Source organism: Saccopteryx bilineata, chromosome 1 (genome assembly GCF_036850765.1).
Source record: "Saccopteryx bilineata isolate mSacBil1 chromosome 1, mSacBil1_pri_phased_curated, whole genome shotgun sequence".
Lineage (NCBI taxonomy): Eukaryota > Metazoa > Chordata > Mammalia > Chiroptera > Emballonuridae > Saccopteryx > Saccopteryx bilineata.
Window position 1 is genome coordinate 212,710,568 of NC_089490.1, and position 14,469 is coordinate 212,725,036.

Genomic DNA, 14,469 nt, shown 5'->3' on the forward strand with positions numbered 1-14,469 from the left:
GAGCAGCCTTCACTGTTGTTAACAGAACAAGAAGTTATTCCTCGAGCTCAAGCTTTTTTTTCTCTTTGTTCCTTTTACTTCCAATGAGTTTACCATCATCTAGAATTTGTAATATACTAAATTTAAAGTTGGAGTGGGTATAAAAGAATTACAGACTATTTTCATGAAGGTGCTTGGAAGACAAAGCTCTCAGATTTCAGCCCAAAATCCTTTAATCAATAACTCTGCAACTGTACCTTCTCCTAATGAGGAGCACTGAATCTTAGGTGTGGAGAAAGGTCCACACACTGGCCCAGGAGAGGGGCCCTTATGTGACAACCCTGCACTTTTCAGAAAACAGAGCTCTCCTGTTCTGTGGTGCCGTTCATTGGATAAATGAAAGGATGAAGATATTGTTCATTCAGACAAAATCTACGTCTTTTTATCCAAAACAAAGTAGGATAATGCTAGTTCTTTTCCAATGACAGCTACTTATATACTTGAAAATAGATGAATAATCATATCTAGCTTCTCTGTCCTAAGTCTACTTTCTCAGATATTCTCACTTTCTTTTTACCACCTTTCCCCATCCCAGCCTTTTACCCTCATTATTCTGTTCATCCTGCTCAAAAGATGGCCAGTGTTTCTACATCTTACCCCTCTGAATGCATTAATTAGATCCAGTTGATTGATGGTGCTGTTCAGTTTAAATATATCCTTTCTGATTTTCTACTGTAATTCCATTAAAAAATAATTTATTGAATTTATTGGGGTGACATTGTTTAATAAAATTATATAGGTATCAAGTGTACAATTCTATAATACATCATCTGTATATTGTATTGAGTGTTCACCACTCAAAGTCAAATCTCTTTCAGTCACCATTTACCCCACCTTTGCCTTCTTCTATCTGCACCATAGTGCCCTGCCTCTGCTCATCACTATGCTGTTGTCGGTACCAGGGAGGGATTTTTTTCTCCTTAATTCTTTCACCAGTGGAGCAGAGGAGTGTATTGAGATGGCATCATTTTACAGCAGGTTCTCAAATTATATTGTTCCCCTCAATGTATTTCGTTATGATGCTGATAGACATCTTAGGATTTTAACTCTTATTTATATCAATTAGGCTCTGGTAAAGTTGCCTTGGTTATACATTGTTTCACTTACTCATGTAGAACCTATTGCGGATGTCAGGTGAGGAGTTACTGTACATGCTCTGAGAACACGAGTGTTTGCTATGAAGTGGATGTGGGCAGTGTAGGGGACCTGACGGGCAGTGAATTCTTTTGAGTTCACAGGAAAACTGAGGTCATCAAAGCTGAATAAGGCAAGAGATGACCCACCAGAGGTCCAGGGGCATAAAGTGGATACACATGGAGACAGTGTATGGACCAGATTCTACTGATTGCTTAAAACAAACAAACAAACAAGCAAAATCGTATTTCATATCTTTGCAATACTTATGCATGTGACCTCATAATCCCTTTTTACTGTTTGCAGTAAAAACTCAATCTGAATTTTGAGTAGGAAAGCCAGTTAAGTCTCACTTCTAATCTTTTGCAAATTCAAAAGAGAGAAAAACTCAACAGAGAATTTAACAACTGCACTGCTATTTGAAATTGAAACACACACACACACACACACACACACACGTTATACACAAACAAACAAATTTTTGGAAGACTGCCCTATTTTTCTCAGAACCTGAAGATAGTTGAGAGGACAATTTTAAGGTTTTCTCACCAATCTGGATTTGTCTGATGTTGTGAACCAGTTATTTAAACCTGCTATTTATTTGTATAAAACTTATATAAGTATCATCCTCTAATGATGTGTACAGATGACAACAACACTGCATCAAAATAGAAATAGATGCGATTAGACATGCTTTCTTATGATTGCTCCTGAGCATTGTTTAATGCCTTACAAAGTCTTCTGATCTTACAAAAGGACATTCATTATTTCTTACACTAAGACACATGGTTTAACATTACTGTTTAAGAAAAACAGCTAAGTTATTATATGTAGGTCCAAGTTACATTACTGAAAGTCCAAGCTGATCTGCATCTGAGCCGTCTAAAATGTTTGTCCATGAAAGGTGACATCCAAAGCCGGTTGTTAATAACTTTTAAAAAATTAGGGAACAAAATTTTGACTTATGCTTTTGTTACAAATTCAGAAAACTGTAAATGGTAAGCCAAACAAAATGCCTTTCTTGTTGTCCTCTTTCTTCAAGTGTTTAATAATATCAAGCAACTCAAATGCCAAGAGTGAGTAAGCAAGTGATGTCATGGTGCACACATGCAGTTTTATAAATTTAATATTTCATTGTTGAACTCTGGTCATCTTACACAAAAGTGGCAATCTTTTCTTAACTAATTTGCCAAGACTTTGTGGTAGACTGAACTAATTTACCACAGACTTCTTTCTCTTTCTCAGGGCATCCATCAAAGGACAAGACTATCCATTGAGGATCATGTTGGTGCATGCGCTTACCACAGGCCTATGCACGTCCCAGAATGCCCTCTCCTGGCTGTCCAGGATCTTCCTTTCAATCTTGTCTCTCTTCTTGTCCACTCTGTCAACATGGAAACACAGAATGATTAGAAGGGTTAACTGTAGTGCCTCTCTGAACAAAAGCCACAGCTTGAACAAATCTTCCAGAAGACTCACAAGGACTCACTTTGCTTGTGCTTCTGCCTGCATGAAAATGAACTCCCACTTCCGGGCAAATGCTCTCTGCAGCCTGGCCAGGCTCTCCTGAAAACAGACACAGGTGAAGACATGCTGAGGTTCATCTTCACTACCCCTCCAAGTTTATTTACCACTCATATTTGTCAAGAACACAAATATGGGATTTCTACAGTAGTAAATGTCCTCTGGTCTCAATGATAAGTCATGCTTGCTAAATGCAGCTAATCCTAGCATTAACGGTCATAGGGAAAATCAGGGAGACCAATTGCAAATATTTATTTCTATGAGTCATTGTAAAGAACACAGTGCAAAATCCAAAATACTAAAGTTATCTTGTATAAAAAAACACTGCTCAAGACTTTCCTATGCCCACTTCCTGGTTTCTGCTCTGACTGAATCTGTGTATCTGGTTCTTAGTACTTATTTCAAGACAGTGTTTCAAATTCGATAAAAAGCAATTTCCTGAACAGATTTCATCAGATTAATTGTATATGCTGATGCTGATGCATTTGAAAGTTTGGAAAAAACACTTTCCCTGAATAAATGCTCTTTGATCCTCTAAGTTTGGACATCTTCACTATGTATCTAAAGTTTTACAAAAGTTAATTTTTGCAAATAAGATATGCTTCCCCATTCTTCTCTGAGTCTACGTAATTTAGAATTTCATTGTCTTCAATGAAAGTTAGGGAAAGTAAGCAAGTCAGGATTTACTTAGCCTTATACTGCCTGATCCCTTGAAAATCTGACCCTTACAAATGGATGAAGTTAACAGAGTGCCCAGAAATGACCAGGGGCCTCATTTTTGTTCATTTTATGACGTTCTTTGCAGAACGTTCTTAGGACTCACCGCTTCATAGTCAGCAAGCTCCAGCCTTGCCTTGTTCTGCATTGTTCTCTTGCAGAGGTAAACCGCTGAAAGGAAAAGAAATCAATCATTTTCTGCCTGCTTATTAACATGTAGGCACTAAAAGTAAAAATATGGCATTACAGATCAAAACATATTGGTCTTTGTCACTTTTTCCCCCAAGGTGAAGTTGTAATTTCCTTTATTAACCTTTTTTTGGACAAAAACAAATAATGTGTTAACATCATCACTGAAATTTAAATGTAGTGGTTTCTATGATGTTTATAAAAAAAAACATGTTTAGAAACATGGTAATCATTTCTTTACTGTTTATTAAGTATTTGTCACAATTATAGCTTACACACACACACACACACACACACACACACATACCTGAGGGGGAAAAGATAAAGCTTTTTAATAAGACATCAAATGAACTTGAATATCTAGATGTACAAATAGCACCATTTTGTAAAAAGGACTTGCATGAAAAGGGAATCACTGTTGGCACATTCAATCATGCCTGCATTCTATTCAACTGAAAAAAAATCTGTTAATGTAAACTGAAGACTTCTTGGCATCTTCTTTATGTCATTTCTTAAGGGCTAATCATTAATCATTTTGTCACTAGAAGAGAAGAGAGTATAACATCTTATCTACCTGCAATACAACTCCTTATTAATTACATTTGTTTGAAGCCTGTGTTGTCTCAGCTGCCAGAGAAAGTCCATCTGGTCAGCAGATTTAAGGAATGGATGACAGATAGAGAAAGGACGGAACAATAGTTTTGCCACCAAGCAGTTATTTCAGGAATAACAGTGACTCTTATAATAACATCAAGACATTCACAGCCCTCCAGTACAGTTCCAATTATCAGAATATTTTTACCACTTTTCCATAATACATAAAATTTGATCCTTATGAAATTCAATGTATATGCTCTATCTAGTCTAGATACTGAACAAACCCACTGGAGGAGGGCTATCAACTTCTCCTTTCCTAAGGCTAGCTCTGAGGGATGCTTTATAAATACCATCATTTTCTGAACGAAGCTGTACTATCCACTGTTTCTGGTAATAAAGTCTAGCTGGTATCACTGAAGAAATACCCTACACTGAAAATCTTGGATCACTGCAAACACTTATGCTATTTGTTCCCAGTCTGCCTTCTAAACTTTCCTATATGAAGGTCAAGGCTAAGGAGAGCCAACCATGTGATGGTGCTAACATTCCTGCCAACACTAAGAATCAAAGATACAGCTTTAGAACACATCTTTCTACAACTTGCCATGGAAATTGTATTTTCTACTAATACTAATTTTTGAAAATTACTTATTTCCACCATTACTAGTTTTTCAAAATAGTGAAAGTCAAATTTTGAAAACAAAAATGACATCATGTGTTAATATCCTGACTGCTTCCTACTGTAGAGGCCATTGTGATCTTAAAAATCCCTACAGCATTTTCAGCAGGTGGTAAGACAGATCGGAGCATATGTGAAATATCCCTGAGGTGTCTTTTCATGAGAAAACAATTGAAACTACTTAAATACCTAATTAAATAATTTCAACTTTCCTGCAGAATTACCTTTAATCAAATTTCCAGCCCCAGCTAAGGGTTCCATCAGTCCGTTCACCTTCTTATGTCCTCTTGCATCAGCCTCCACCAGTTTTATTGATTCTGGTCATTTAATCTTTGTGCATTTCAATTGAAGATCCTTTTTGGAAAATACATTTCTAAACTTGTTAAGTAAACTACTGAATAAAAGCGAAGAAAGGGTAATTTTTTTAGATGACACTAGGAAGTTATGCATCTTTTACTATAGCTAACTGTTTTCTAACACAGTTTCCTTAATTCCCTAGAAACTATTAAGAAGGTGTGGACCGGGCGTACCATGTATATAGTACTTGTTTCCCATGTATTTGTGGAATGTGTGAAAGAGTAAATAAATAAATGAATAGGAGTTATTTAGAAGTCAAATTGACTAAAGTGATTTCTACTAGTCTAGACACAGGAGGGGCAATAAAAAGCACTTGGAGGGGCAATAAAAAGAACAACAACAAATAATTTAGTAGGCGACTATGTCACTAAGGGAAAGAAAGAAAGATTGAGAACCTCTAGTACTATTCTGGCTAAAATAGCTATGTAGTAAGATCACAGACTTAGAATTAGAGATGAAAAATCAAGTTTCTGGACCACATCTCTAATTAAATAGAAAGTGAAGCTGATGTTAGTTTTTTTCCATTCAATTTTATAAAGCTTTATAAGGTGGAGTAGTCTGTTACATAAAAACTGATGTTCATGACAAAAGTGTACAGAGTTGTTTCACAGAGGTCGGTGTAAAAAATCGCTCAGATCCCAATATCTAAATATGGACAAGCTGTACATATCATTCATCAAGACTAAACTACAATTGCCAAATAAATATTTAAAATATACCCAACGTACAACCAAAGTAACACAAATGTATCACATATTGTCATAATGCAACTCTACTCTTTAATCTTTTAGAGTTTGCTTTGTGGGTTACTTTTTTCCCCTGACCCTGAATGAAAACTCAAGCAGTGGCCACCATCTTGTTAGTCACTTAGCAACTCAGAGTCCCAATTTATTAATGGGAATGTTCACCTCAAGTAACAGTTAAAACACAAAAGCGTGGTTTAAAGTTTTGAAGTCCATTTTTATTATGTTTCTCTATTTCTTTGCTTATACTCCTAACAGTTTCAATATCCTAGAATTTAATGTAAAGATTTCTATGGATTTTTCCCGCTTCACAAATTTGGCTCCATTTAATACTTTTTATCTTGGATTATTTTTCTCTTGATCTCTATTATAACCCCTAATTTCATTTCCTACTTGTATTATATTTGCCTCACCATTTATTAGAACTGAAAGAGACAGTTTTTTTTCCTTTTCTTTCTTGCAGAGAGATATCGTTTGATCTTATTTATGATCTAAAAATGTTCTTTTTATGGATGAATTTCAATATTTATATTTATCACTGTAACAGTTATATTTGGTATTCCTTTTCTCATCTCTTTTTCTCTTTCTTTGTGTGATTGAAATTCCTTTGTTACCCTTTTGCTACAAGGAATACATTTTCTTTAATTTCTACTTTAATAATTTACAAGTAATAAAACTTATGTTCCTTTAGTGGCCATTCTTATATTTAAATAAGTGTTTATATATATATATATATATATATATATATATATATATATATATATTTCTTGACTTTTAAACCCTAACACTTTCCTTTATAAATGATGACAAAATCAACATATCTTCACTCTTCACTCCCCTGTCTTTTTCATTATATAGTACCTAGACTTTTTTATATGTTTTAAATTAATTATATTATTTACATTCCATTGGGAACCTAATTTTATCAGAATCATTGGAGGGAATGTAGAGAAAACTGTTGTCTTGGGAAATTAAAGCAAGAAGACTTTGTCTTTGTATAATCTTTTTTAAAAATCTAAATTTGTTGAAACTATTCCACTATAGGCCAGATACTCCAAAAAGGAGGGATGTTACCATTGTGGGTACCCTTTTATTTTTTCTTTTTTAATTCTTTTTCCAAGTGAGGAGAGGGGAGATAGAGAGACATATTTTCACATGCTCCCTGACTGGGATCCACCTGGCAACCCCAGTCTGGGGCCAATGCTCTACCCATCTGGGGCCACGCTCCCAACCAATCTATTTTTAGCACATGAGGCAGAGTCTCCACAATGCCATCTTCAGTGCCCAGGCCAATGTCCTTGAACCAATAAACCCATGGCTGTGGGAGGGGAAGAGAGAGAGATAGAAAGAGAAAGAAAGGGAGGGGGAGGAGAGGGAGAGGGGTAGAGAAGCAGATGGTCCTGACTGGGAATCAAATCCAGGACATCCACACGCTGGGCCAATGTTCTATCCACTTAGCCAACTAGCTGAGGCCATGGCTACCCTTTTCATTTCTGGTTTCCTTTGGAATTTGCTCATTCACTTTGGAGTGAGACCACTATAGTGGTGAAGGTGAGCTGGAGAAAGATGCTGATAATCCTAGGTTTTCTGACCCAGCTGTTGACCTTAAATATAAAATTTATATTGCAGCAACAATCCTTAAATATAAATTTTATTTAAACATATGACTAGTTTTATTTATAGCAGGCAACTTGATACTATTACATGATATTTTTTGTTTTCAGGTTTGTTCTGCAATCATTATTTTCATTCTCATAATTTCTTTATCATCTCAATACTGAAACCCTGCACACAACTAAGTAAGTGATCAATATTTTCTATTAACAGTGGCCCCCAGCTTTCAGGGGGATCAGGGCAGAAAGAGATAGAAAAGTATTCTTTTTAAAAATTCATTTATTTATTCATTCAATAAATCTTTACTAAATGCCTAGAATCTAGGCTGTGACCTAAGTGATGGGAGTATACCTGTGAACAAAACAGATGACAACTCTTCCCTCCAGAAGGCTACATTCTAGGGGAATTCAAAGCAAAGATGGCCTGGAGATGACAGAGGAGTGAGAGTTTTCAACCTCCTTTCTACAAGGTGATGGTCAGGAGCCTGGAGGTGGACCACTACCGGTAGGTGTTCTCTACCGGTAGAGGGAGCCATTGTACTCTTTCAGTCTAACATGGTTAAAATAAAAAATGGTAGTTTTATAAAGATTTTAATAATCTTAAGGGAACAAGAAGGTCTCTGTAGAGTGATTGCATGAAGCATCAAAGTATTCTAGTTCATGTAAAAGAATAGAATCTCTGCGTTTAAGGGGAGAAACTATAACAAAAAAAATGAGACAGTTATATATGGGTATGTTCACTGACTGCCCACCATGTACCAAGCTTTCTCTAAGCCCCAGGGACACAGTGATGAACCCAGTGGACCGTCACTGCTCTTAGCTTGCACTGTACTGGTCTAGAGTGCGACAGACAATGAATAGTGCTATAAATAATGTAACAACAACATCTGATATTTATTGAAAGCTTTGCAAGGGCCAGGAATTATGAAAGCATTCCATATGCATTACCTTGTTTAAGCTCCATGCCCACACTAACAAGCAAGTGCTATTAATTTTCCCATTTTTCAGATGAGGCAACATAGGTTGAGTGAGATGAAGAAATTCTTGGTTGAAGCTAGTGTTAAAGTCACTAAAGTCACATTTGACACTAAAACCCACACAGTTAAGAACCAGGCTGTGAGAGAGAGATAGGGGGAGGAGAGGAGAAGCAGAGGAGGGGAGAGATGGGCAAAGCTAACTTTAGATGATAGGACTCAAAATGACCCCACTGCAGAGGTAAAGTTGGAGTTGAGACCTAAATTGGGAGAACGAACCAGCTCTAGAGACCTAGGGAAAGAGAGCAGGCAGCAGGGTACAGCAAGAAGGACTACCCTGTGCAGGACACCAGCAGGGTGTGTATAAGGGGAAGTCCAGGATCAGAAGACCGATAGGGTTGCCAGAGCCTGAGAGGAGGGTGGGGTGATGATGTTAGTGTGCCGGGCGCTGGTCACAGGAGAATTGGGACCTCTGGCAATGGGCTGAGGTGTGGCTCCTAGTGTCATGGGAACTACTGAGGGATGTGAGAAGTATGATATGATGTGACTTAAAGGATGCAAATAGATTGTAAAAGAGTGAGCATGGATAGCACAGTTTTTCATAATAATAATAATAGAAAACAAGACGACAGCCAGACCAGGTGGTGGTGCAGTGGATAGAGTGCAGCCTGGGAAGCTGAGGACCCAGGTTCGAAACCCTGAGGTCACTGGCTTGAGTGTGGACTCACCAGCTTGAGCACAGAGTCACTGGTTTGAGCATGGGATTGTAGATATGACCCCATGGCCGCTGGCTTGGCTGGAGCCCCCCGGTCAAGGCTCATATGAGAAAGCAATCAATGAACAACTAAGGTGTCACAATGAAGAATTGATGCTTCTCATCTCTCTTCCTTCCAGTCTGTTGCGCTCTCTCTCTCTCTCTCTCTCTCTCTCTCTCTATCTCTATCTCTATCTCTCTCACTAGAAGTGAAATTAAAAAGAAAAAGAAAACAACATGTCATGGTTGATATCCTAATGACCTCTCAATAGCAGTCTGACATGAGTCATGTGGTGATTTTGAAACTTGAGTGTAGAACACCCCTTATGGCAGTCCCAGCTCTGCTGGATGGTGACCTAAACATCTCAAGTGCACTGGAGGTTGATGGCGGTACTCAGGGAAGCAGCCGGTAGGGTAGAAAAAGCTGCTTTTTAAAAGTGACTTGGCTAAGGCAAGGCATGTCATGAACTAGAATACTTTGATGCTTCATGCAATCACTCTACAGAGACCTTCTTGTCCCCTTAAGATTATTAAAATCTTTATAAAACTACCATTTTTTATTTTAACCAGGTTAGACTGAAAGAGTACAATGGCTCCCTCTACCAGTAGAGAACAAGATTACAGTGGTCCACCTCCATGTCCCTCTCGAAGTTTCCATCTCTCATTTTTTCACCCCTCCTGTTTCCCAAAACAAAAACTGGTTTGCAGAATCTTGGTTCGCCAGCCCCCTCTACATAAAGTAGACTTTAATAAAATAGAACAGTCTGTTTCCTGGCAACAGAGACCTGAGGTTTTTTCTTTTTAGAAGATAATGGTAATATTAATAATAGTTTGAAGATAATATTAAGGATAATTAATATGATAAAAATAAAATAATAATGTTAAAATTTACCAAGCACTTGCTTGGCCCCAGGAACTGTTCTGATGCTTTATAAATTAGCCAGTTAAGCCTCCAAACAAGGCGATGAGGTGGATTTATTACTAGGTATGTTACAGATGGGGGAACTGAAGCACAGAGTATCTGTATAACTTTTCAAGGACACAGCTAATTAGCAGCTGAGTTGAAATTTGAACCCAGTTGGAGAAATACTCAGAATGAAATGATTCAATAGTTTATCCTAAAAGAAAAAAGTACCTTGGGAACAGTTTCATACATCTCCGTACTGAAATAAGAGGGCTGGGCCATTGCGAAGGTAACAGGAAAAAATATTCAAGTAGCCTTGTTGATGCAGGAAAACACTTTGGGGTGAATCAGGACTTTGCAAAAACATTTAAGGACCTGCTTTGTCAACTTCTAAAAAGTTGACCTTTAATTTTCCCCCTTAAACTTTACCAGATTGTTATATCAGGTCTACCGGAAAGTTCTGTCCGTTTCTATTACAACAAGTTTTGACATGTAAACACGTTTATTTGGCGCATGTGCGCCTCTCTATTTTTATTTATTTATTTATTTTTAGATTTTATTTATTCATTTTAGAGAGAGGAGACAGAGAGAGAGAGAGAGAGAGAGAGAGAGAGAAGGGAGGGAGGAGCAGAAAGCATCAACTCCCATATGTGCCTTGACCAGGGAAGCCTGGGGTTTTGAACTGGCGACCTCAGTGTTCCAGGTTGATACTTTTACCCACTGCGCCACCGCAGGTCAGGCCGTCTCTCTATTTTTATTACTTAATGTATACATACTAACATAGCAAATTAACTAAAACAAAGTTGATTCACGTTAGTCTTATGTGTGAAGCGATAGTGTGTGTACCCATGGCTACTGATAAAGTTCATTTACGCCACTGTATTTTTACGAATTTCAACAAGGAAGAAATGTTACAGAAGCATGTAGAAATTTATTGAAAGTGTTTGGTGAAGGTACAGTTTCTGATAGGACATGCAGAAGATGGTTCGAAAAATTTGAAACAGGTGATTTCGACCTTTCTGATAAGTCACGTTCTGGGCGACCATCTTTGATCGATGACAATGTTGTTAAGAACATGTTGGAGCAAGATCCTTTTCTGACAACATTGGAGATCACAGAAAGGCTTAATTCAGCTCAGCAAACCATTTTGGACCATATTTGGAAGATAGGATTGGTGTGGAAATACTCAAGATGGGTGTCACATGAATGAAGTCAGAAGAATTTGGATGATCGAGTTGTCATATGCACATCTCTGCTTGCTCAGAACAAAATCGAGCCCTTTTTGAACCGATGATAACTGGGGATGAAAAGTGGATTACCTACGAAAACATCATAAGGAAAAGGGCATATTGTGAACCTGGAAAACCTAGCCCTTCCACCTCTAAACCAAATTTGACTCTGAATAAGAGAATGTTGTGTATATGGTGAGACATTCGAGGACCAATACATTATGAGCTTTTAAAACTGAATGAAAAGCTCAATTCGGAGAAGTATTGTCAGCAACTGGATAATTTAAAGACAGCAGTCCAAGAAGAGGCCGGCGATGTTCAATAGGAAGAACATCATACAGCATCATGATAATGCCAGGCCACATGCTGCTTTGGGGACTCGTCAAAAAATTGCAGAACTAGGCTGGAAAATTCTGTAGCATCCACCATATTCCCCGGACTTAGCACCCTCCGACTATCACTTGTTTTTGTCCTTGCAAAATTTTTTGAAGGGCAAAAAATTCAAAAAAGAAGAAGATATCAAACAAGCACTGGTTCAATTTTTCACATCAAAAGATAAAACATTTTTTAAAATTGGGATATGCAAATTAACCTCACTCTGGCAAGAAATCATTAATAATAATGGCAATTATATTATTTAATAAAGTTTATTGACGGTAAAAAAAAATTGTATTTTGTTTTATTCCAAAAACGGACAGAACTTTCCGGTAGACCTTATATTATGTCCCTTCCCTTTGGAACTTTTCTAGAGTTTCCAAGAATGGTTTCTTGATTTCTTAGAGGATTCATATTACTTAGGGAAAGTGATCAGTGACCAGAGCAGCATTTCGGTCTGTGAACAGGCTAAGAATTCATCTAGTTAAGATGATAAAGGAATAAATGAATGAAAATTTCCCACAAACTCCAGAAAAACATACAATGGGTTGTATGCCTGCTCCTACTTGGGTAACTTTAAGTCATCTAGTGCTAGATTCCTGAGAAATTAGAATTTTAATGTATTTTTTCCTGACTTTCCAGGGTGGTTGTGAAAATTGAAGAAAATGATCGATGCAAAAGCCTTTTGGAAACTTGTAAGTATTATGCAAATGAAAGATTAAATGTATCTATAGCAGAACTGATGATTAGCTCTCTGATTATAATACTGTAACTTCAGATTCAAAAGAACATATGCTTTTTAGAAACAAATTAACATCTGGCTTTAAAATCTTATCAATAACTTCACTTTTTATAACAACCAACATTTTTGTGCTGAACAACAACTGACATTCAGAATTGTTTGGTAATGCATACATTTCTTTAAACATTGGTTAGCCAGAATATATATTAAGGGAGAAATGAAAATGGATGCAGTTTTTCAAATGTAGGATGGGATTTTATATTAAGTAAAATTTATTCATTTGTTCATTAACTCACTCAGTGTCCCAAGTAAAAGTAACATTCTAGGCACTAAGAGAAAAGAGGAACTAATTCAATATTCTTAGTCTTTTGGTTATTTATGTTAAACTGGGAAGAGACACATACATAAGAAAACAATAATTATTTTAAATATTTTGCCTGAACAGGCTTTGGTGCAGTGGATAGAGCATCAGCCTGGGATGCTGAGGACCCAGGTTCAAAACTCCGAGGTCACCGGTTTGAGTGTGGGCTTATCCAGCTTGAGTGCAGGGTCACTGGCTTGAACAAGGGTTCACTGGCTTGGCTGGTGCCCCCTGGTCAAGGAACATGTGAGAAAGCAATCAATGAACAACTAAAGTGCCACAACTGAGTTGATGCTTCTTATCTCTCTCTCTTTCTGTTTGTTTGTCCCTCTCTCTTTCTCTGTCGCTTAAAAAAATATTTTGCTCTACATCTCATAGGTAAGTGAATAATCACCACTGCCTTTTTGTGCTAATTTAGTGTTTAAGTCACTTTCATATATGTTATCTCCTTTGGGCTTGACAGTGATAACATGAGTTAAAAATAATTTACTATTTTTTATTAGATGTAAAAGATAAGTCTCCAGAATGGAAAGGAGTCTGGCTGAAGTTCTCAGAGCCAGCCAAGAACAGAGGCAGGGTTCAACTCAAAGCTTTAGCACAAGAACTGTCTATGTTTCCTGACCAGGCAGTGGCGTAGTGGATAGAGCGTTGGACTGGGATGTGGAGGACCCAGGTTCAAGACCCCGAGGTCACCAGCTTGAGTGCGGGCTCATTTAGTTTGAGCAAAGCTCACCAGCTTGAACCCAAGGTCGCTGGCTTGAGCAAGGGGTCACTCGGTCTACTGAAGGCCCGCGGTCAAGGCACATATGAGAAATCAATCAATGAACAACTAAGGAACCGCAACAAAGAATTGATGTTTCTCATCTCTCCCTTCCTGTCTGTTTGTCCCTATCTGTCCTTCTCTCTGACTCTCTCTGTCTCTGCCACAAAAAACATAAAGAACTGTCTGTTACCCCAGGGACTCCAGACATTATCATCCAGGAAGGTATTGTCCATGGTGGTGTTTTGGGGTGATAAACATTCATTACACTATTTTCTTATTTAGTGCTCATATAAGGTAATAAAATCAGAGTGCATATAATGCATCATATCATCAGATATAAATGGTTCCATTAGCATATCTTATGTTTCTCTCATATACTTGGCTTGCCTTCTCTTTGGAGGCTCATACAATTGTGTGTCCATTTAAAATATTTAATTTTAAATATTCAAAGTATTTGAAACAAAGTATTCAAAAACAAAAAAGTATTCAAAAACAAAAAACAATGTATTCAAAAATGAAGTATTCAAAATTGCATCTGACAACGTGTAGTTAAGTATGTTTTTCGATGACGCACAGATGTGCTTGTTCAGAAGTGTGTGCTGTCTCTGATTTGAAGCAGCACGTACTATGGGAAAAAGTCATGCTAGTGATATGTTGAAGTGTCAAGTTCATTTTTGGACCCTGAATGCTCCCTCTCCTTGACTGAAAATGACATGAACTAGGGATCATTTCTTGCTGACTTTTAAAAAATAATATTAAATGTCCTGGGGTGACA

The 14,469-nt window shown here is 37.4% G+C and overlaps 1 protein-coding gene across 6 annotated transcripts in view; it reads right to left on the reverse strand.

The window, feature by feature from the left end:
• Nucleotides 1–14,469, reverse strand: part of RGS7 (regulator of G protein signaling 7) — a 476,419-nt gene that overhangs the window by 78,422 nt on the left and 383,528 nt on the right. For all 6 annotated transcript variants that reach the window (XM_066235224.1, XM_066235205.1, XM_066235210.1 and 3 more), the window contains 3 exons: nucleotides 3,521–3,585; nucleotides 2,663–2,739; nucleotides 2,476–2,557 (listed from right to left, as the gene is read on the reverse strand). In XM_066235224.1, the coding sequence (XP_066091321.1) occupies nucleotides 2,476–2,557; nucleotides 2,663–2,739; nucleotides 3,521–3,585 (224 nt within the window). The remainder of the gene's footprint in view (nucleotides 1–2,475; nucleotides 2,558–2,662; nucleotides 2,740–3,520; nucleotides 3,586–14,469) is intronic.